The sequence below is a fragment of the Biomphalaria glabrata genome, chromosome 12 (assembly GCF_947242115.1).
Source record: "Biomphalaria glabrata chromosome 12, xgBioGlab47.1, whole genome shotgun sequence".
Lineage (NCBI taxonomy): Eukaryota > Metazoa > Mollusca > Gastropoda > Planorbidae > Biomphalaria > Biomphalaria glabrata.
In genome coordinates, this window is record NC_074722.1 from 2775246 (window position 1) to 2800331 (window position 25086).

Below are 25086 nucleotides of genomic sequence, written 5' to 3' on the forward strand. Positions count from 1 at the left end.
CAGCTTTCTCCATCCTACATAAACAACAAAATGACATCACTCTTTCAAATAGATGTTTGTATGTGTGTGTGTTTGCAAAGAAAAACAGACCATTTTTTTACCCTCCCCCCACCCTCAAAATAAAATCCTGACTATGCCCATGCATTTATGTATCTCAAATGTGGGTTATATTTTCTGGTTCTACAGCTGTTATGGCTATATGGAACACATTGAAACCTATACATGTAGTTTTGTAAAGTTATAAATAATACAGTACCGTAATGTTACAGAAAAGGAAAAATGAATTTAATTAGTTTTGTTACTTTGTACAAAGTATATTTGTGTGTGTGTTTGCTTAGCATTTACTACAATATAGTGTACAGCTCAAAAGACCTCATTAAATAGATTGCCAGGTATGAGTATGAGATTTGCACACTATTTTTTTCTAGGTAGAGTCTGCAAAAGAGCTCACAGCTCAGCAGCAAAAAGCTGGCTAGAAGAAGTATGAGATTTGAACTGTTAACAGCTGTTCTGTTCCATAAGGGCTGTAGGGGCACCACACATAATCTGTCAACCTTCTCTTTCCATTCTGCTCTGTTTTTTTTTTTTTGTGTCGGGATTTAATTAGTGTCTTTTTGATTGACAGGTCTGTCGATTCATTTAATTAATTGAAAATATATCTATAGAAATCATTCAATGTTTTAGACACGTTCTTTATTACTATTTGAAGATGACCTAGATCTTTCCAATCGAAGCCAATATGCCGACTCTCCCCTGTATCAGTTGAACGTGCATCTTCCGTAACCTGGTCGGGATGGCTGCCTGGTCGTGCGGTTTGCGCGCTGGACTGTCGTTCAGATTTATCGATGGTCCAGGGTTCAAACCCTGCCCGCTCCCATCCCCCGTCGTCCTGCGGGAGGTTTGGACTAGGAAGTAATTATCTTCAACTCTGAAGGAACATCCGAAACATGTAAAACATTTTACCGTGTTCATGACTATTCCCTGCAAATTGGCCGATTCGTTGACCCGTAGACCGACCCCCCCCCCCTTTTTTTTTTAAAAGCCGTCTGCTTTTCGTTTTCCCTAAGATGCACCAGACTCGACATTTTCACCAGAAAGTCTTCTAACATTGGTAGTCTAACAAGAAGCCAAACTCTAAACTTTTGTTAATAAACCTTGGTCATGGTAAAAACAGATTAGCAATGGAGCATTATGCCATATTATGTTTGAGATTTTATTATAGTGTTATAACTCCGCCATGCGCACCGACATCTAAGCTAGAAGGTGCGCACTGTGATAAACTAGACTTAAAAGGATGTCAACATTAGGAAGAGAAGGGAGAACGATTAATTTCCGCCCAAGTTGAGAGCCGAAGTGAAAAGACTGTGCCTAAGATAGATGTTGTTTGTGTACCTGTAATGTCTTGTAAATAAACATCGATGTGCCTCGTTGAGTTGCCTCACTTAAGTTATTACAGTAGTAAAAATCTTTATTATCCGTGAGGAAATTTGTTTTACAATTGTGCATTACAAAAAAATGATTAGAGCAAACATTTGTACAATAGCTAATAATACACCAGTTTCTCTTTAACATTGCATGCAAAATTTACAACAGGTTGAGTAAGTTACATTTTGTTAAACGATTTAATTGCCCCTAAAAAGGTCAATCCTCCAGGGCCCACAAATCCCTAGTTACGCCACTAAGGCTACGATGGTCTTGACATGTAGTCCGTAGGTCTATGCCTGAAAATCGATTCCCCCCATGCGACTTTTTTTTCGTGGGGAGCTGTTTGCTGGAAAAGCGCTCACTATGGGATGGGTTCAAAACAAGCGACGTAAAGACACTCCCAAAAGCTCCCTCAAAGAATGTGAAGTTGACACTTCGGACCGGGAAACGCCAGTTCTTGATCGCTCCTCGTGGCATGAAGCCGTGATTGTCGGCATTTTGAGTAGCCTAAGTCCTAAGAGGCAATGGAGAGATCAGCCATCAGTTAAAAAAAAAAAAACGCAGATCACAAATAAAGCTGAGAATTAAAGCAGGCAACTACAACAGATTGGTGCCTTGCTTTCGGCCAGCTTTTCAAAATCTTCGAGATAATGCTCATGATCTTTGACCACGAAGGATCAAAGATGTATAGAGAGAGTCTAGTCTATATTATATATAACGTAAGAAACATATGTATTTTTGCAATAACATTTCTGCAATAATTTGACTTATCTTTGATTAGAATACATTAGCTTTTAGATTAGATCTTGATGTGAACATTAAGTCATGAGAACATAATATCTAAATATTTACATTTTTGCTGTTGTTAATCTTAACTCTATGGGTATATAAACCTATACTTTGGTCAATTTTCTTAAATTAATATTATTTTAAATTTAAAAGTCGATACGGAATATTTTTTTATTCAAAGTCTATTAATTACCATATCCGGGTCACAGTTTGTTGACATCTTGCAATCAGTTGTGAAACTGTAAGAAGATTTGCGTGTTGACTTAGACTTATATTAGTTTTAACCGAAACTACCATATATCTATTTCTAAATGTAAATAATAGACTAATGCTAATAACCACATACCAATGATAGTGAGTGTTAACGTCTAGATTTATTATAATTTAGATTGGCTTTTGTTTAACTTTTTGGACAATCCAGTCTTACTCAACTTACTGAACTTACTCACTCACTCAGTCACTGGCAGCGACTCCGACTGGCACTGGCAGTGAGTCTGAGTGAGTGAGTGAGTCAGACTACTAGACCTAGATCTAACTATTAACTACTATCGACTAGATATATCTAGAGTCTACTAGGTCACTAGAGTAGTAAAGTCTATTCTATATTCACTCTAGACTTTGTCTTTTCATTTTAGTATAAAAAATAATTATTATATATATTATATATGATCCACGGCCTGCATGTTTACCCATTTAGCTGACATATCCATATCAAATATAAAATAATGTGAAAATGGTTTTACTTCATTTTATTAAAGTTTAAGGCCTTCCGGTTGTGTTAGGGACATTAAATATACACTACAGTTTCCACCATGATCTAAGGAGCACCTATGCCAAGTTTTTTCAAGATTAGTCAACGGTTTTGAGTTCTAAGATGGACAATCATACATACACCTTACATTCAATTAGATATATTAGATGTAGCACTTACAACTACTACCTCATCTGAGAGTAGCAATGTCATAGAACCAGTGGGATGGAATTAAACAGGATTTTAAAATGATGGACGTAAATTTTGACCTTTGGCAAGATTTAACCCTAGACCATAAACTGCTTGTTATAAATGTTCATTTTTTTACAATGTTATATATTGCTGTCTGGTTGTGTGGTAACTGCTTTTGGCTGTCAACATGATAATCCTAACATAAAATCCTGAATGCTGTCATCCCCTGTTGTCCTGCAGAATGTTTTAATATTCAAAATTTATAAAACAATCCAAATGGATCATACAAAAATCTGCAGAAGTTTTGTTAGTCTTGCTAAGAAAGATAGAAACAGTTCAGTATCACAAAGCTGTATCACAATTTTAGTTAAAAGTGTGAGATGAAATGTTTAGGGCCTCACATCAAAATCTTCTCTCTCTTATCCACTGTTCAACACAACACATCTAACTCAAGCACTTGACAACAAGAGTTCCAAAATAATGTGGTAATTTTAATGAGTCAATAAAATAAGTGAATAACAGCCAACACAACACAATTGGAAACACAAAAACTGACTATAAATGTTACACTGTACACTGTACATCACCGTTCTGCCATGCTAAACTCTACTGCCTCTATCTCATCCTGGACTATTACTATTTCAATCCAGGACTGACTTCACTGCCAACTAACAGTCCCAGCCTTATACACCCTGTCTCTGGTCCATGAAGGCTTTCGATCACAAGACCATAACACAGGTCATATTTGTGTATACTAGTAGTACTTGATAGCCTTTGACCTGTGTCATTTTCCTGAGTCATGTGTGTCAGTAGGTCGCACACACATTAATCATACCGCTCCACCAATACAGTAACAACAATATCATTAGATTTTCTCAAATAAGAATGATTACCGGATCCTTATTCAGTTCAAATTACTACTTCTGTTGGAATTTTTAGTAAATGCACTTGAAGATATATTAATGATAAGAATTCATTTCAGAGAGTAGAGTGTATTTTTTTTAATCTCTCCCCAATTTATCTTATCATATTTTATCTTAATGTAGTGAAATTAAATGGTTAATAGATGAGTTTTTGTGAATTTTTCTTCATATTATTGATTTAAATACATTTTTGTTTGTTCATTAGATTTAATGAATAAATCAAAATGTCTGCTAAGATAACCCAACCAACTGGACAGAAACGCTTAACAAATGTAGCTATTGTCCGACTGAAAAAAGGTGGAAAACGCTTTGAAATAGCTTGTTATCCAAATAAAGTGTCGCAGTGGAGAAGCAAAATGTAAGTTTTTGTTGTGTTTTTTTTTTTTCCATTTATTTGTTATTAACGATTGAAAAATATAAGTTTTTGCATCGTAGATACTTCTAAAAAAGTAAATGCTAAGCTCATCTGTTTCTAAGGCTAATGAGAGTGGCCAGCAGAAAGATCATCCACTTTTACTTCCTCAATGTATGTCGGGTACCTATTAGAGTTGGGTGGACCCAGGGGTCAACCTGAAAATCACCGGGACTCATACTCTTTACTTATACTCTCTAAACCAGGGGTTCTCAACCTGTGGGTCGTGACACCCGTGGGGGTCAATTGATAATTTGCCAGGGGTCGCCTAAGACCATCGAAAATATAGATTGTTTTTGTCTATTCTTCTATTGCTGTGTGTGTGTGTTAGGGGTCGCGTCAGAGTGGAGGATTCTAAAAGGGGTCCCCGACCTTAAAAGATTGAGAACTGCTGCTCTAAACTGATCCATTCAGAAGCCAAGCACTTTACCACTCGGCCACCACGCTGCTAACATTGACAAATACACAAATAGACATTTTTTTATGGATTGTTTTATTTAATATAAATTTATTTGCTTTTATTATGAATTTTTGATATTTTTAACTTATTGTATATTTAATATAAATTGTGCACAACCATATTCTTTTTTTTTTTGTTTTTTTTTCTTATATTCTCTTATTTTTTGCTCAGTGAAACAGATATAGATGAAGTTCTTCAAACACAGAAAGTATTTACTAATGTTTCCAAAGGGGAGTTTGCTAAAGTGGCAGATCTGACAAAAATATTTGGCACAGGTGATGAAGCTGAGATATGCAAGTTGGTAAGTGATTGGCAGTGTAATGATTCTTCTTGCAATGCTTATAATTTATTTTTTTTTTTTTTTTGCTGAACATGTTTTTTCAATTCCTTTAATTTGTTCATTTGCAACATCAGCCTTTGAAATGAAAATTATTATTCTGATACCCAGCAAAGGAGAGCTCCATATTTCCGATAATATTTAAAAAAAAAATGTCTGCCTTGTCATGTGGTATGCACTCTGGACTGTTGTTAAAATGGTCCAGAGTTCAAACCCTTTCAGTTGCCATTCCCTGCCATCCCATAGGTGGTCTGGGCAAAGACGTAATCATCTTTATTTCTGAAGGAACCTCCAAAATGTATAGAACGTATATAGAGCAAAAAACAAACAAACTAGATTTACATTTCATGTAATCCTAAAACATATTTTATTCATTCAGATACTTAGTAAAGGTGAAATTCAAGTTTCTGAGAAGGAGAGAGCAGCTCAATTGGATGAAATGTTTCGTGACATTGCCACCATTGTCGCAGACAAATGTGTTCACCCGGAGACCAAGAGACCCTACCCAGTCACCATGATAGAGAAGTCAATGAAGGCTATGCACTTCTCTGTAAAGCCCTCTAAGAACACAAAGCAGCAGGTAAAGCATTTTGTTATTGTTTGTTAATATTTGTTTTCACATTTAATTGCTTTATATTGTCTCAGCATAGGACATTTATGAAATTTTCATTCTGTGCTATGAAAATCTTAAAGATTGTTTGGCAAGCTTGTCATGGCATAGACCAAACAGTATAGCACCTTTGTGATTACTGGGTCACATAGGTGTGATGTGTAACACTATTCCTAATTTTGTGACCCACCATTGAGGACTGACACCAACTTTTAAGCCATCTTGAACCTGCCTGGATTACTATTCAAAAATTAAAAGAAAAATGATTTGATTATTTGGATAAAGCTCAACAACCTATTGCTCTGTCTAATCTTACTTTGAATAGTTCTGACAAATCTATGAATCACCTATCCCCCAATGAAGGAAGAAGAAAAAATTGTTACCCTAATCTTTATTTCTGACTCTTGATTTGCAGAAATTTGCAACCAGAAACAAAAGTCTTTTACTTTTGATACACACACTATCTATAACATTGGGGTGTCTATTCAGAGCTTTAAAAAGGCAAGATTAGATTAATGGCTTTTAGATTCAGGTCTTCAAAAAGGCAAGATTAGATTCAGAGCTTTAAAAAGGCAAGATTAGATTCATGGCTTAAAAAAAAGGCAAGATTAGATTCATGGCTTTAAAAAGGCAAGTTTAGATAAAATATGCAGCTTTGAGAAACTTGTTGGAATTCTGTGGGATTTACTAGTCCCAATTATAAGCTTACGTTGTCTCATTCTGTTGTGTCCAGTTCATAGGTGAAAAATGAAACATTGATCATATACGCAGCAAGTGATGTAATTACATGAACTCAACTTCAAGAGAATGAGCAGTGGTAAAGCTTATTTGGCAAGATTAGATGCAGGTCTTTTAATAGGCAAGATTATTTTCATGGCTTTAAAAAGACATGAATAGATTCATGGCTTTAATTTAAAAGGCATGGTTAGATTCAGGTCTTTAAAAAAGGATGATTACATTTATGGCTTCAAAAAGGCATAATTAATTTCATGGCTTTACAAGCAAAATGCACAAAAAAGCCATCTTTGGTTTTTCTATATTTTGAGTGTGTTCTTCTGTTTACACAGGCTTTAGAAGTAATCAAACAACTTAAAGAGACTGGGACACTTGAAATACAGAGAGCTCACATGAAATTAAGAGTGGTCGTGCCTGGTATGTATTGTCAGTCTTCATATAAAGTGACCCTTTTCTCCAAGCTTTTATACAAGCATTAATTTTTTATTTTTTTTTCACTTGGACATTAATAATACCATTACATAATTTTTCAATAGTTGTAGGCTTAATTTCTTTTTATTTTCTTGAATACTTTACAAATCGTGCATGATAGCAAAGAAAATTAGAAACATTAAATTTTAGTTATAAAAAATGAACCAGTAGAATTGCTGTGTAATAATAATAATAATAATTTTATTTATAAAGCGCTGTTAACAAACAAAATGTAAGCTCAAGGCGCTGTAATAACATTACAAACACAAACACGACAATACAAATAAAAAACTAATCTAAAAAAGTTTTAAACAAGTAGGTCTTAATGTTCTTCTTAAAAGTGGTATAGCATGTTGTCTGTCTGAGATCAATGGGGAGTGAGTTCCAAACCTTTGGTCCGTGCACTGAAAAAGCCCGCAGACCGTAGCTTTTGAAGGAGAAACTTGGCACCACTAAAAGCGTTGAGTCCATTGAGCGCAGGGCTGTCTGGGGGACATATGGAGTAATCAGTTCGCTAAGGTACAAGGGCATCTCATTGTTATATATACACTGATGACAAAGTGTAAGAAAGTATCGTGAGGTGAGAAAAGTTACTTTTGTTTGTTAGAGCATTGTCCTTTTTTACCTGAAAAGGCAGATCAACAAAAGATCAAATCGCCTTCATCACACAAGAAATAGAAGACGGCTTTCAAGAAAAGAAACCAACAACAATTGTGTGGGTTGACTTAGAAAAAGCATTTGACAAAGTCTGGGAACAAGGTCTCTTGCTCAAGCTAATCCAGCATCTCATATCCCACAGAATGTACAGCTGGATAAAGGAATATCTAAATAATAGAAAAGCCTTAGTTTGCATGCAAGGACAAAGAAGCCACACAGTGGGTATAAAAATGGCGTCCCCCAAGGAGGAGTCCTATCCCCAACACTTTTCCCAATATTCATAAACGATCTAAATCAAAACCTACCAAGAAAAGTTAAAAGCAGCATGTATGCAGATGACCTTGCCTTAATTAGCACAGAAGAATATGTAGGAACATCGAAATTTCGATTACAAGATGCTCTCGTTATACTCAATAATTGGTCCAAAGACTGGGGCATGTCCATCAACACAAAAAAGACTACATATACCATATTCTCACTGTGAACAAAACAACAAACAATAAAATTAACATTAGATAAGGAAGCTTTAGAAAAAAATGACAGCCCTACATATCTTGGAGTCACCTATGACCCGAGACTAACCTGGAAAAACCAAATAGATAAAACACAGAGTAAAGGCATCCAGAGACTATCCCTCTTGAAAAAATTAGCTGGCACAGATTGGGGAGCTGATCACAACATCCTGAAAAAGACCTATACCAGTTATGTAAGACCTGTACTAGAATATGGTGCCACAGCATGGGGCTCAGCAGCCCAAACCAACCTAAGAAAAATAGACAAGGTTCAAAATATTGGTCTAAGGATAATGACAAGAGCAATCAAAACAACACCCATAAGAGCTATGGAGGAAACCGCTGCCCTGATCTCTCTGGATGAAAGAAGAGAAATAAAAATCCTTTCCCAATTCACTAAATTGGAAACCTTGGAGAGGCACCCACTCAGAACAAAAATCCACAAAACTGGCACAAAAAACAATATCAAAAGGACCAATTTCATACAGGAATCTCTAAACCTAAAAAAGAAACACCAACTTGAAAAAATTACTCTGGAATCCTCGATACACTATAATGAATCTCCACCCTCGGACGAAAGCCCTCTTCCTACTATAAGGGACCATATTGAAAACATAAAAAGAAAATCTGATTACAGACCAACAGAGCTCAAGGAAATAGTGAACTGTTTTCTACATACCAATTACCCTAGCAATCAGTGGATCAGAGTTTACACGGATGGCTCATCCCATAAAGCCACCACAAATGGAGGAGTTGGAATACTCATTCGAAAAATCTATTGCAACTGGAGAGCTCCCTGACAGTCACAGAGCAGAAAGGGAAGCACTAGCACTAGATGCTACCATGCTAGCAAATCATCCAAGTTCCCCTCACAGTCAGATTGTCTTTCTAACCGATGCGAAAACAACCCTCCAAAGCTTGCAAAACTCTGATTCCTCTTATATTAAAAATCTCAGAACAGCACTTACAAAGCTCAACAACAACAGCAAAAAAACTGTTATTCAATGGATACCAGCTCATATACAACTAGAAGGAAATGAGAAGGCTGACACACTCGCCAAGAGTGGGAGAACTAACTCACAAATAAACTCTGCACTCTATCCAGAAGAAATTAATTGTAAATAAAATAAATGAGAAATGGACGAGCTCTCATCCAAATCACAAGAAAGATGACGCTTACTATAAACTATCCCGACAAGACCAACGTCTAATCTTTCGACTCAGGACCGGACACAACAGAATGCGACAACACATGTACCGGAAGCTCAAAATTGGAACCAGTGAAATCTGCCCATGTGGAGTATCACCAGAGAATGCCGACCACATTCTCCAAAACTGCTCTCTTTACCAAGAGGCTCGTATAAGACATTGGCCCCAAATCACCCCAATAGAAAGAAAACTATATGGAGAGCTCCCTGATTTGGAAACCACTGCGCAGTTCATTTCATGTATTGGTCTAATCATCTGAACACTCCAACATAACAATGAGAACGATGAAGAAGAAGAAGACCTGAAAAATTTAACAGAATCTAATGATATATGTTGTACTATTATTACAGACTGTTAAGTCATATTTTTTCTTGATTAAGTATATTTTTTTTGTTGTGTCATATATTTCTTGTGGGTCTTTGATTCTCCCAGTGAAGCTCAGCATGGATAAGAGTAGTTCAAGAGTAGATGAATCCCCTTTGTTTTGACCATGACCATGACAATAATAATCCTTTAATTAGTAAAATTTCAAAATTTGAGTTACTTTTTTTAACAAGTTAAAAAATAACAGCAAAGATCTTCTGATATAGATCTATATATTAAATTAATATTACTTTTACTTTTATTTAAATGATTATCAGATGTAAATGTTCATTGACTGAATATATCTCTTTAAGAGCTTAAGGATAAACATTGGCTAAAAAAAAATGTCTTGTATCGTATGTTTTGAACAGGAAAATTTGGTAAGAAAATCAGAGATCATCTTCATAAAATTGCATTGGAGACAGAAGAAGACAGTTTTGAAAATGATTTAGAAATGGTGAGACTTTTTCTTGGTCAAGATATTTTCATTATGTATATAGTTAAACAGGTCACAGTCACATGTGTCTGTTATTCATTTAATTTGTAGTGATACACTTGATGCCTATTATAACAATAAATCATATACTTCTTATCACTCTGAATAAAAATACTTTGGCACAGTTTAAGATTGCAATTGATGCAGTTAATCAGACTGGGAAATAATTGTTTTCTTCCTTATAACCATCTGGTCTGATTAACCTAAGATGAACTCCAATTGATAGCAAGGCTGGAAGGGCTAGTCCTCCCGTAGAGCCTTGATGAGAAACTCTGCTGTTCGGTGTAGTGCCTCATAGCTCCCATACAAGTCAAGTGACTCTGCAGACACTATTGCAAGATGTGCACCACTGTTTAACCAGATTTGTCTGTATATTAGGATATGTTTCTGTGTTTAAGGATTCTTTTTAAATACATTTTTATTCTGATCAGTTCATCCTACTTCTTTTAAGTTACTTTTTTGCTGCCAACTTGCAGTCAGTCTGTGCCATGGAAAAGTTGCCTGTTGTCCTATTTTGCTGCTCCCCACTGCCATACAGAATGTTGATTTTACTGGGCTTTTGAGGTGATAGGGTATATGGAATAAGTTGGAAGGCTGAGCTTGTCAATTGTAGTCAAACTGAATTTCCATTAGATTGGATCACTAAAAAATTATCTTATCTTATTCTAAAAAAGAGATGTTTGACTTTTTCATGAGTGTTTGATCAAGTGTCAGCAGTTGGGTTTGTGTGTGTGTTTATCACAGATATTAATTTTTGAAGTTGTGTGTCCTGTTCTAAGTTGGCAGCTCTTTCTAACTTTATCTCCACACTCATGATCCCACTTTGCCCATTCCCTGCTTTCCAACAGAAAATTGTAGTGATGTCACTTTACCCTAATTTTCAGCTCATGTTAAATCTTTTGCATGTAAATTAACAACTTTCAATCTTTTCTAGGTCATTCTGGTAGATCCTGGTTGCTACAGAGAGATTTTTGATTTGGTAACATCAGAAACAAAGGGCAAAGGTCAAGTTGAAATGCTCAGTCTGAAAGAAGTGGAGGAAGGGGAAGAGAAATTGTAGTGAAAATCAAAATGGCTGCTTACACATTTTTGGTTCTGTTTTGTATACATTACCTAGAGAGTTATTCCCCCCCCCCCCCCTAATTTGAGTTGATATGTACTGCTCCTAATCATACAAAATTGTTTGTGGAAATTTAACTAGAAGTAGATCACTGTAATAGAAGTCAGGTGATTTTTTTATGATCAGAGAGCATATTTTTTTAGAAGACAAAAAAAAAAAAAAGTCATTTACATTTATGTACATGAATAGATAGGCTACCAGTGATCACTGAAGTCCGCTGCATTCATGCTATATATTAAGCAAAGCTGAAGATGAACTTCAAGGAATTCAGTTTGAATCTAAAATGTGGTCATTGATACATTAAGTTTAGATTCTAACATATGAGCTTAAATAAAGTATGTAAAATCAAACTTTAGCCATAATTATATACATTTAGTAAAATCATCAGATGACATCGTTGTAGTTGTTGAATGGTATAGAGTGACTAAAACATGTACATGTGGACTCAACAAAACATTTGTGTAGTTTGGTTACCATTGATGCATAACATTTTTGTTGTACTTTGAAGTGAAAGAAACTTTACTTTTTTTTTTTTTTTTGCCTGTACAATCATTGTAAGATGTATGAATGACAGTGCATGTGGAATGGTTTGTTATGTTTTCTAAGCTTGTGATAGAATAAGTTGTTGTTTTTGTTTATTTTCTTCTTGCCGTCATTTGAAAGACCCATTTAATGAATAATTGCAGTCTTTGTCTCAGTGATTAAAGTGCAGAAAGATACAATCAAAATAATTGAAGTCTTATAAAGAAAACATTTGGATTCTGTCCTATCCTAACTAAATGGTTGACATTTTTGTTTGTTCTTTTGTTCTGAAGTCTAAAAAAAGTATTGCCCATGGTGTACTTGCTTGAAACAATTTAGTCATTAATAAAATTTTGTATTCAATTCCCACTGATACCATGTCACTTTACTAACAAGGAGTATTTATTCTTGCAATATTTATTGAAATTTTCAATAAAGGAAATTATTTAAACACATTTGTTTCATAATTGATTACTTATTTTATAGATAACTTTTTTTTTTCTTAAACTGTTAGGTCAGAAGATTATAGTTACAGAAGTAATCAGATGAAAGTCCTATGATTAAGAAAAGATGCCTTGGCCATAACTGATTTAAAGAGAGAAAAAAAGATTTCCCAGCTCATTGATAAAAATGCCATGAATTGGAATGAGACAGGTGATTGATGGAATGAGACAGGTGATGGCTGGAATGAGACAGGAGATGGCTGGAAAACTCCTTATCATGTTTTCCTAATCACTTTTTGTAACAATTTTACTTCCAATTTTATTTTTATTTTTGCTGTTATTTAAGCCAAAATAGCATTCTGCGAAAGGATTAAAGTCTGTCTTCGCAAGGGAAACAACAAAGTGAGAATACTGTTTCCACTTGAAATATTGCTAGGGCAAGATGATCTACATCTACATAATATTGCTAAGGAAGTATATTTTGACCACATGAGATACTGCAAGTTCAAGGGAAGAAGATTGTATCCACATGAGATGCAGCAAAGGAAGATATTAAATGTTTGAAATGTTTCTTCAGTTCAAAATATTCTTGGGTCATACATTTGAGCTATTTATTGATGATAAATTAATTTTTTAATGTATTATGTTAAAGTAACAATTTAAAATATTAATCATAATTATGTTTATTAATCTCAGCTATATTACACAAATATACAGTAATCATATATACATTTATTTTTAAGATTCCACATTATAAATCTCTTAGGACTCCAAGTCCACCAACTGTAGTCTTGGACCAAACATCAAAACCCAAGGCATTCAGTTCTTCTTTCAAGGAACTTAACAGCTCTTCAGATGTGTCTGCAACAGAGATATTCTAGTGTAAAACATATAATAATACACTGATGGTAGTTTATTTAATGTTATTAAAAAAAAAACACTTCAATAATTAACACAAACATTCATTGAAATATTGATGTTTTAAACATATGTTAAAGAGTTTGTTATGACAAGATGAATTCCTGAAATGTTTATTTCAAATAAGGCTTAAAAATAAACTTTCACTACTTCAGAAACACACTTGTTTATCAACTTTATAAAAAATAAATACAAGAATTTCAATTTAAATCCAAAGAAATTTTTAAGCGTTGAAAGTAACATACCAAGATTCATTTCAATTATAACAAATTATCTATAAAAATTTAAAAAAAAATGACATTTATAAAAAACATTATAAAGAGACTAAATGATACAAATATAACATCAGAAGCAATTTTTTTCAGTTACAATTTTCTGTAAATAACACAATAATAGGATTTTGTTTGATTAAATCCAACGTGGCCCCTGTAGCTAAATGTATGCACAAATGACATTAAATAAAAGATAACACCTAAATATAATTTCCAATAGTAACCATGATACCGTATTAGAATAGATAATTATCATGCTGATTTTTTTAGCAAAAGGAAGGTCACCTTTCTTAATCAACTTAGTAGTCAAAACATATATTTAATAGTGTATTTACATTTCCAGACAAGACTACTTTGCATTCTCATGATTTTTATTGACCCTATTTGTTACAAAGTGTCTGTGCATGTTTATGATGAAACATGACCGAAAGTAAGGAGGATGTTTCGGTTGTGATGAAACCAAGAGGTGGTCTGTCGTTATTCAAGTTAATAAATACTGGTGTGAAAAGGAAACTAGCAAGAGACGCCAGAAAAGATCTGTGTATTTTTAGTGAGTTGTATATTATATAAATTACCATTTCATTTGTGTTTCTACATACATCCAATTTCTAGTTGAATCTGTTGTGTACATTAATAAATAAAATTTACATTCCGTTTTGTTTTAAAAGAAGCTTGTTTATGTTTACTTCAAGTTCTACTTTGGGAATTCAATACATTTTACATTGGTTTTGTTGCACTAGCTGTTTGGCGCTACAAGCCAACAACCAAGCATCAACACCAATCAGCCACTTAATTAAGATAAGAAATTTGTTTTTGGTCCAATCAAATGAAAATTCAGTATGACTACAATTGAGCATCTCAGCGTAACTACTGTACAATAACATAGATGCTAATTCAAACAACATTCACAAACAAAATACATACACACTAACAACCAACACTTGATGAATTAGACTTTTATGTACTTATCTATTAGTACTTTTTTTTTATGAAATTTCCATTGAGAAGAAAAAAATAAAAATATAACATGGACTGGATTAGTTAATCTAAAGATCAATTTAAATATCAGATTTGTCTTATTGATGTTTCACTATAATGAGAACCAATACGATATAATATATTAAGTCCAGGATTTAAAATAAGAATTACCTGAAGGAATGAGAACATATGCACATCCGCCACCTCCAGCCCCTGTTAACTTGGAATGGAGGCCATATTTTTTGGTCACTGCGACAACCTGATCTAAAGATGCGTGACCTACACCCATGGCGTTCAGGAGGTTATGGTTCAAATCTACAAGGTCCTAAAGTTAGATGAAATACAAGAATTCAAAATAATATACAGGAAAATAATGTATGTAATTCCTAAATCAGGTACATATTTAGGTCTACTGTTGAGACATAGAAAGACAGAACATTTACCCCTAAAGCTTTGAAGCCATCATCTGTAATGTTTGTTGAACACTCTTGGTAAATATTTTCTGCTCGCTTTGTGATGGCCTCAACCGAATTCAGTATTGGCTCCATGACATCTTGATACTGTTGTATGAATATATACATATATAAGTATTCATTTAGCTTAAAGTAGCAATAGTAACTAAAGACAGCATAAAAATAATAATAAATCTATAGATGACAGTCAGTACATGTAACATCTACTTCAAAATCATTTATCCATTACAAAACAATATTATAAGCTATGATTGAAACGAAAAATATGTAAATTACCAAATTATACTTCTGCCGCACACCAGCGACCAATACCATGGTACTTCTAGGCACTTTAGTGTTCACCAGCATCACAGATAACTGTGGCATCCTGTATTGGAAAATATGAAACTGGATTGTTGACGGTTTTATAATTTAAAATTAACTCCCCTGTATTTTTTTGTTAAGTAACAACATTAACATTGTAAAGCTTACTTTTCCAGATGAGTGATTTGCCCATTCTGCATCTTTAGCGCTCCTCCTGACAAAAACATAATACAGAAAATGTTTGTCAATTCTAAGAGATATGCAGACACATCCAAAGTATAAAATAAATGTTAAGACAGGACCCTAGAAACGTACCATAGGTACTAATAGAATTATCTATGCCTGAAGGTCTTCCATGGATGATTTTCTCACAAATGAATCCCCATTTGTTAATGACAATTTTATCCTCATTGCTCCACGAAGTAATTCCATCCGCTAACTTAAGACTGTCAATATGGCCTGCCAACTGAAATAATTAGAAACTTTAATTGACATTTGCAAAATGGTGTGCAAACTGAAATGTTCACTAATTTAAAAAATTTTTTTTTACACTTCCTCTCACAAAAAAAAATATATACATATTTAAGATTGAATCATGGGTCATTTAAAATACCGGTACAATGAACTTTCATTCATGTCATCTTGACATATATTACATTTAAAACATTGATTTTAGAAATATAAAAAAAAAACAACTCTGGGTTAGGATTTTGTGATTTTACCATCGCAAAGGAGATACAAGACACTGATTACAAAGACAATATCTCAACGGACAAAGGATGCACCCACCATCAACCCTAACCATTAATTAACGGTGTTGATAGCTTACTTTAATTTCAATGTTTCTTGTCAGACAGGTTTACTTGACAGTTTTTATATCAGATTATCTCTTTTAATGTGTTTCATGAGGCTTAAAGGCAGTATTGAAACTTCCCAGATACCCCACTTCACTACATGTCCACAAAAGAGACTGAATCATAAAACACTGAGCATGCTATAAACATTATCTTCAACTCTGAAAGAACATCCGAAACATGTAAAACATTTTACAAACATTTTACAAGATGGCTGTATAAAAGAAAGTTTAAAAAAAAAAGAATAAATAAAATAAAAAATTATCATTTGGCTAATAAAGAAAAAAATGTCCTATTTAAATTTTCTGGGAAATATGTGTGCTGCTTGTGTTTAAAATAAATAAAAACTAATGCACTTCAATATTTGTACTTACTTGTAGTAAAGCAGCAGATAAAGATACAGAGAAAGCAGCAGAAGATCCCAACCCAGCACCAACTGGCAAGTCAGATTTGAAATGAACTCTCAGAGATGGCCACTGGCTTGGATAATAAATCATATTTTTATTTATAAAATAATTTCTCCACATAAATACACATGATGTACAAAGTTTAGAAGATAATATTTACAAACTTAAGCAACATAAAAATAAAACAGTATTTAAAAAAAAAAAGGCAAATGAAATGGAGTGTGTTACTTCTTTTTAAAGAAAAAAAACAACAACATAAAAATTGATGTATACTAGTAATTAAAAATAAAAAGAAAAATAGAAAAAATAATTGATGATGTGTTCTACTACAATTACCATTTAAAATGAAATGTATCCCATCCTTCTAAATATTCACAGTCATGCATATTAACCAATGACTTAAACTCTGCCAAGTCACTGGTTTTCCTGGCTAGCTCAGGCAATCCATTCCATGCTCTAATAGCACTAGGGAAGAAGGAGCATTTGTACAAATTTGTCCTAGCATATGGGACGAGGAATGTGCCTTTATCTTTGTGTCTTTCAGAGTATTTTATTAAATTTTGTTTTTGTATTTGAAGATTATGGTTCAGTGTTTTATGTATAATTGCTAATGTATAATTGTTTCATCTAGTACCCATCTGGTTTCATCTAATACCCAACTGGTTTCATCTAGTACCCATCTAATTTCATCTGATGCCCAGCTGGTCTTATCTAACACCCAGTTGGTTTCATCTAATACCCAACTACTTTCATCTAGTAATCATCTAATTTCATCTGATACCCAACTGGTTTCATCTAATACCCAACTACTTTCATCTAGTAATCATCTAATTTCATCTGATACCCAGCTGGTTTCATCTAATACCCAACTGGGTTCATCTAGAACCCAGCTGGTTTCCATATTTTAATCACTTGAATTAAATATTTTTTTATAAAAGTATTCAAGCAATATGAACTCTAGCTTACCTTTTGTTTTTAAAAATAGAACAGAAAACATAGAGAAAGGAAACAATGGCCAGATGTTTGGGTTCACAACTGTTCACATCTATACCAGCAAAGTTTTTAATCACTAGAATGTCTTCATCAGAATGACTCTGGTCCTCCAAAGATCCTAAAATGATGAATAGAAAATACATAATTCATTCTTAGAGAACACAGTTGTCAGTTATTTTGAACTAATGTATAATGTCATTAAATAATTTGAATACTTTTTGCAAAAACGAAAAAAAAAAAAAAAAAAAAAACAATGCTTAGTCCATTTTAAAACAAAATACTCCAAATCCTTGACCTTTTTATAATTCAATACTATGTGTCACACTCCAGTGTGTAAACTAGAAGAGAAAGATCAGGCTAGTCACAAGTGTGACACTCATACACACACACTTGTGACCAGCCTGATCTTTCTCTTCTAGTTTAAACACTGGAGTGTGACATTTTTGCCTCTTCCATTTAGTCCAACATAGAAGTAAACTCAGCTTTCAGGGTGAACAACAAAGTGTTTAAAATAGATAATACTTCATTCTCTCTTTCCTTTTACACACTTTTCAATAACATAAAAAAAAAAAAAAAAACAGGGGACATAACCAAATACTCTTTGTTGATTTCATTTGTGAATCAAATATCACTGCACTTTTTAGTTGGCAAATCACAAATCTTTTAAAAGCAAAATAAATTATTTCATAATGTTCATTAAAAATTATAAATAAAAAGGGTGAATTATTTGAATGAAGACAAATAGTGCACCTGAAAATGAGATGCTTTCCAGTGATGCAAGAGCAAACTGTACACTGATGCCAACATCGGGTAGCTCAAGCTGAAGGTTTCCATCTGTCGTCTGCTTCAGTTGAAGATGTGACCTTAAATTCAATGCTGCGGCTATCGCTGCCTGGAGGACAAAAAGGTGAATGATTAAACCTTTTAAATATACAGGCTGAAAATTTTGATCAAACATTTCAATGTTTCGAGTAATGTTGCACCTAAAAAATTTTTATTTTTGTTTCTAGCATGCTTGATTTTTTTTTTACAAAGTTAGTTATTGATATTTTGGGGTTTTGACACATCGGCACAATTTAGGCCATGTTTAGCCTCTATACTCTTTTATTTCCTACAACTGGAAATAATTTCTAAAAGAAAAACATGATAAAAACTAGCACTTAGCAGTATGGAAACCTCTCCTCAATACTATTTTATAATGTATACTGATTGTATATATATATATGTGTCTGACAAACTACAGTGATTTTAGATACAAGTAAACTGAATCTACCATAGGTTAAATATATTTATATCTAGATCTAGAATAGATTCTAGACGTAGGGTCGTAGATTGTCAGGGTTCAAATTATATGCTTTGGCTTGGGTTGTTGTGTTTCTTGACTTGGTTCCTGTGGCTCACTAGGGGTTTCACTTATACAATCAAATATTACTCAATTCTTAAACATTTATAATTCAATACACATCAACTCCAACTCCAGATCTCATAGAATATAACACTGATATTTTAATATCTAATATAGCTCAAATAATGCACAATAAATATTAATAAACAAACACCAGTCCAGGAAGTAAACATCCAACCTTCCTGGACCGGTAGCAAGACCTTACTAACTTAACACACTCTCTTGCACATTCAATGAAGACTAAATCATTCAGTTCATAACACGTGCAACACTTTGCATTCATAACAAGTTACAAGGGGATATAATCCGATATAACAATTGTCACGAGTCGAGTCTGTGACCTATTTCGACCAGTTTCTAGAAGCAAGTTCAAACCAGTGCAAGTGTCCAGCGTAAACAAGTTAATTTTAGATATCCAATCAAAGAAAGAGGTTAAGGGAAAAAATAGCACACGTCAGCTTCTAGAAGGTCAAAGTTACTAAAATAATTATCTGAGAAGGTTCCATGATTCTGGAACGTACGATCAAAGAAAGTATAAATAAGGGGAAAGTCAGTTAGACGGGGTCCTCGCATAGTAGTAGTTCTTGTAGAGCGATGGTCCTCGCATAGTAGTAGTTCTTGTAGAGCGATGGTCCTCGCCCAGTTCTTGATTAGTAATAAGTTTTGTGATATTAGCGGGTCCATTAAGTAAAGTTTTAGTAGTTGAAGTTGAAGTTATACTAAGTGAAGTTTTATGTATCTTTAAGTTTTATTTATGAAGTGTCAAGTTGTTATTGAATTAAGAAGTTAATTTGATGTGAAAGTTGAAGAAGTTATTAAAGAAGTTTGAAGAAAATACAGAGAGATGTTTCTTTCTTCATTTCATTGAATTGTCAAGTTTAATCATATAATCCCCGGCAAGTGTGATCGTCATTTCATCTGAATGTATCAACTTGTTAATATAATCCTTCGGCCAGTTCGTCACATATTATGGCACCTCCGATAAATAAGGCAAGGCATCAATGAATACATGCATCAAACAATAAAGGCGACATCGAAGAATAAATACGTCATATATATTGGAACCTCTAACAAAGAAAGTCATCGAAGAGTAAAGGCGTCACATATATTGGCACCTCCTGACGAAAAAAGGCATCTATAAATAAAGGCACCGACGAAGACAAGCATCACATACTGCATTTTCAAAGAATAAAGTCGGCACATTCTAGCAAGTTCCACGAATTTAAAAGGAAAAGCCTCTAACGAATAAATCATAGCCTCTCGTAACGACAAAGCCTCATATAAACCATTACTAAAAAGCCTCTTTCAGAAAACTTCAACTAGACGTACATTCATTGCAACGAAAAGTATTTTACTGCCATTTCATGTCAAAGTATTCTATGATTGAAACTTCCAGTCAACAGGTAACATAATAGTTGACAGAGAGAACGTCCTGCGGGAAAAATCTTCTGTTTTAAGGTCAGTACCTTACATTTTATATTTACATAGCTGTGAAAGCTATATTTACTAAGCTGTGAAAGCTACATTTACTAAGCTGTGAAAGCTACATTTACTAAGCTGTGAAAGCTACATTTACTAAGCTGTGAAAGCTATATTTACTAAGCTGTGAAAGCTACATTTACCAAGCTGTGAAAGCTACATTTATTAAGCTGTTAAAGCTATATCTACTAAGCTGTGAAAGCTACATTTACTAAGCTGTGAAAGCTATATTTACCAAGCTGTGAAAGCTATATCTACTAAGCTGTGAAGGCAACGTTACTAAAGCTAGTTGTACACTAGTTTGTTTACAAATACTGACCACTTGCATTCCTCAAGAGGAGACACCGATCGATATTTAACTAGGTCAGCCATAGTTAACCTCTCACCTGTGGACAGGTGTCGGTCATCGCTAGTGTAGGCAGTACTTATAAATACTACAGTTATTAAGCTATTACAATGGCATTAGTCTCGTACCTGTGGAAAGCATACATCAAAGTAGCCGCTTACGGTTACATGCCACAAGAAAGAATGGAGGAATGGTGCACTCAAAAAGTAAATTACGATATACGAAAACGTAAAGAAGAAAGAGAGGCAGAAGAAAGAAGACGTAAAGAAGACAAAGAGGTAGAAGAAAAAAGACGTAAAGAAGACAAAGAGGTAGAAGAAAGAAGACGTAAAGAAGACAAAGAAGCAGAAGAAAGAAAAAGAATTAGAGAAGAAAAAAGAAGACAAGAAGACAAAGAGGCAGAAGAAAGAAGACGTAAAGAAGATAAAGAGGCAGAAGAAAGAAAAAGGATTAGAGAAGAAAAAAGAAGACAAGAAGAAAAAGAGGCAGAAGAAAGAAAAATGCTTAGAGACGACAAAAGAAGACAAGTAGACATAGAGGCAGAAGAGAAGAAACGCAAAGAAGAAATAGAAGAAGAAGAAAGAAAACTTAAAACAAAAGAAGAAGAAGAAAGAAAACTTAAAGCAAAAGAAGAAGAAGAAAGGAAACTTAAAGAAATACAAGAAGAAGAAGAAAGAAAACTTAAAGAAAGAAAAGAAGAAGAAGAAAGGAAACTTAAAGAAATACATGAAGAAGAAGAGAGAAAACTTAAAGCACGAAAAGAAGAAGAAGAAAGGAAACTTAAAGAAATAAAAGAAACAGAAAATGAAACAGAAGAAAAAGAAACAAACATTACTGAAGGACCTTACATTGTTTATGAGTACAACAAGAATACTACTGAACTTCAACTATTTAATAATAAAGAATTTAAAGCTGACCAGAAGAGAGATACAACTTTGACTAGAATGTACAAGAAGGCACAAACAATTGTAAAGCAGCCAGGACTTAATGTACCTTATTTCAAAGAAGGAATACTTGTGAAGAAAAGTGTTAATTATGATACCTATGAGTTTGTTGAACAAATCATTTTACCACTGAAATATACTCAAGACATCATTGAAAAGAATCACAATTTTCTACATACCAAACTAGCGAGTGTGACGAGGACAAAGAAAAGAATTCTTGACAAATTTTATTGGCCGAGCATTACAAAAGATGTTAAGAAACATGTAAGTCAATGTCAAGTTTGTCAAATGAACAATTCTAAGAGAAACCAAGTTCATGAGCAGAATATGAAAGTTGATACAAATATTACAGTCTTAGAGCCATGTGAAAAAACTAAAGAAGCTAAAGTCAACATTGAAAATGAAAGAGCATTAAATGAATACAGAAAGTTTAGAAATTTTAAACAAGGAGACAAAGTGAAGTTATGGTTACCTGACACGAGAAATAAACTGATTTATACATGGCAAGGTCCATTTACTATCATCAAAAAGATTTCAAACGTAGCTTATGAAATCAACGTAAACAAATATGTCAAAGTGTTTCATGTTCATATGCTTGAAAAATACAATGAGGATACAGATAATGATATCAAAAGAACTAGAAGATAATGTTACATGCTTAGAGACAATTCAAGAGGAAAATGAAGACAATATAAATGAACTATTACCAACGACATCAAAACAAATTGAATCTATCAAAGACATTGACATAGATCATTTTAAGCTGAAAAGTAAGACAGACCTGTTGAATACAAGTGAAGAATATACTGAGATATTTCATGATGTTCCTGACATATCAACATTTATAGACAATGTGATTAACTTAAAAACTGACACACTTGCCAACTCAAATGTTCATTCTCTAACTTTGCACAATAGAGATTTACTGCAGAAAGACCTAACTGATTTATTAGTGCAATGCATACATGAACATTCGAACTCAATGTTTTCTACTTCAAACGTTTTACAACGTAAACTATCACTAAAAGAAAGATTTAGTGTCGATTTTGGACAGTTCTTGTTTGAACATATGAAAAGCAAAGAATATTGTAAGGACAATAGCTGTATGTTGCTTAAAACTAAAGTTAGAATAAAACGTATTCATGAACTGAGAGACATTGTGTATCAATTGAAACAAAGTACATTTGTAGCTAAACTAAGCAAGTTTGTATTGAAACCAAAAGTGACATTTTTCAACAGCAGAGTTGAACAAAACTCTCTGAAAACACATGACAATATTGTTAAACGTATTTTGAACTATAAAGAACCAAGAAAGAAGAAATGTACGGATAGACTAGAATTGTTTCAAGTGCCCGGACAGAAAAAATGTACAAACAGACTAGAATTGTTTCAAGTACCTGGAAAGAAGAAAGTTGCACATTTATTAAGACTGTACAGCTGGGTCAAGATTTATTTTAATACTTATGTCATGCAATTGTTTATTACTTAGTATATTTACATTAATACTGTTGTTATAAGAGTTTTAGAAATGAGTAATTTGACATTGTACATGTTTAGATTTCATATATTATTAGGTAAGTTAATATTCAGATATTCTGTATTAGCAAGTAATATGATGAGATGACATGTATTTTTCAGTATTGTGAAGTTGTATAATTTTGATATTTTCTTGAGTTACAAAAGTTAGAAAGTTCATGCTCAAATATCATGTAGTGACAAGTGATGTATGGAACTAAGTTGTATTTTATATAATATTAATTATATAGGCTGAATATGTACAAAATTTAGAATTTTGAATAATGTAAATGTAATGCAACAATTATTTGAATTATCAGTTCTGTACTTTATAGGAACAATTTTTGTTAGATTTTTGTGTGCATATATTATAATAGAAATAATGTTATTTTACGCATTTTATATTGCATACAAAATGCTAAAAAGGCAAGGGGGTAATGTCACGAGTCGAGTCTGTGACCTATTTCGACCAGTTTCTAGAAGCAAGTTCAAACCAGTGCAAGTGTCCAGCGTAAACAAGTTAATTTTAGATATCCAATCAAAGAAAGAGGTTAAGGGAAAAAATAGCACACGTCAGCTTCTAGAAGGTCAAAGTTACTAAAATAATTATCTGAGAAGGTTCCATGATTCTGGAACGTACGATCAAAGAAAGTATAAATAAGGGGAAAGTCAGTTAGACGGGGTCCTCGCATAGTAGTAGTTCTTGTAGAGCGATGGTCCTCGCATAGTAGTAGTTCTTGTAGAGCGATGGTCCTCGCCCAGTTCTTGATTAGTAATAAGTTTTGTGATATTAGCGGGTCCATTAAGTAAAGTTTTAGTAGTTGAAGTTGAAGTTATACTAAGTGAAGTTTTATGTATCTTTAAGTTTTATTTATGAAGTGTCAAGTTGTTATTGAATTAAGAAGTTAATTTGATGTGAAAGTTGAAGAAGTTATTAAAGAAGTTTGAAGAAAATACAGAGAGATGTTTCTTTCTTCATTTCATTGAATTGTCAAGTTTAATCATATAATCCCCGGCAAGTGTGATCGTCATTTCATCTGAATGTATCAACTTGTTAATATAAAATCCTTCGGCCAGTTCGTCACAACAATCATACAAATATCAAAGTAACATTCATTCTCGCCATACCTCCCCCGCCTGACACAAGTGACATCTCTAGTCACTCTAGAATATTATAGAATGTCTAGATCTTCGGAGTCTAAGAAGATCTTGAATTCTAGATTTATTTATCTGAGATAAGTCTCTACTTAAGATTTAGATGTCTAAACTTAGTAGACTCTAGAGACAAAAAGTAGTCTAGATCTAGATAGAAAGTTCCATTAATAAAACCCTTTCCATAAATTATTCTCATACAACATTCATTCTGGTTACCCAACCTTTCTAGTCTAGAGCTAGAATCTATAGTACTATAACTATACAGTATACTAAAGACTATAGATCCAGATTCTAGATATATTTCATATATTATTTATAGACCTCTAAATCTAGATTCTAGATTAACCCAGGCCATTTTGTTATTCATTTAATTCCATAAATTATTATCTCATGAATATAATATAACATAAACATTCATTCATGGCTTGACAACCTTTCCGTAAACAACAGCATGTTCTCCGTGCAAGATAAGTTTTCCCGGCGCTGAAACATGAATCTCTGTGACAACTGAAGAGGTCATGGTTGATTTTTTTTTTCTAGTCCGTCTTGCCTAGGGTGGGCCTGGGGCTAGATCTAGACGTCTATTATTCGTGGGTCATTAGAGGCCTGCGTGAGAC

At 33.5% G+C, this 25086-nt stretch overlaps 2 protein-coding genes across 4 annotated transcripts; one reads left to right on the forward strand and one right to left on the reverse strand.

Annotated features, from left to right (window-relative positions):
• Positions 1-2125: 2125 nt before the first annotated feature.
• Positions 2126-12439, forward strand: LOC106055859 (ribosome maturation protein SBDS-like). Of its 3 annotated transcripts, none has more exons than XM_056005584.1 (7): positions 2126-2144; positions 4286-4438; positions 5124-5253; positions 5669-5869; positions 6967-7051; positions 10218-10303; positions 11277-12439. In XM_056005584.1, exons 2-7 carry the CDS (start codon positions 4305-4307, stop codon positions 11400-11402), a joined length of 762 nt encoding a protein of 253 aa, XP_055861559.1. In that variant the 5' UTR covers positions 2126-2144; positions 4286-4304; the 3' UTR covers positions 11403-12439. The 3 variants fall into 3 exon arrangements, with proteins under 3 accessions (XP_055861559.1, XP_055861561.1, XP_055861560.1); XM_056005586.1 differs by lacking the exon at positions 2126-2144 and adding an exon at positions 2398-2455; XM_056005585.1 differs by lacking the exon at positions 2126-2144 and adding an exon at positions 2435-2568.
• A 653-nt stretch (positions 12440-13092) lies between these two features.
• Positions 13093-25041, reverse strand: LOC106062387 (mevalonate kinase-like). Its single transcript, XM_056005583.1, has 10 exons — positions 24903-25041; positions 18376-18517; positions 17599-17743; positions 16600-16705; positions 15687-15837; positions 15540-15585; positions 15345-15435; positions 15039-15155; positions 14767-14920; positions 13093-13288 (listed from the first exon to the last, which is right to left on the reverse strand). The coding sequence occupies exons 1-10, from the start codon at positions 24987-24989 to the stop codon at positions 13179-13181; spliced, it is 1149 nt and encodes a 382-aa protein (XP_055861558.1). The 5' UTR covers positions 24990-25041; the 3' UTR covers positions 13093-13178.
• Positions 25042-25086: the final 45 nt, after the last annotated feature.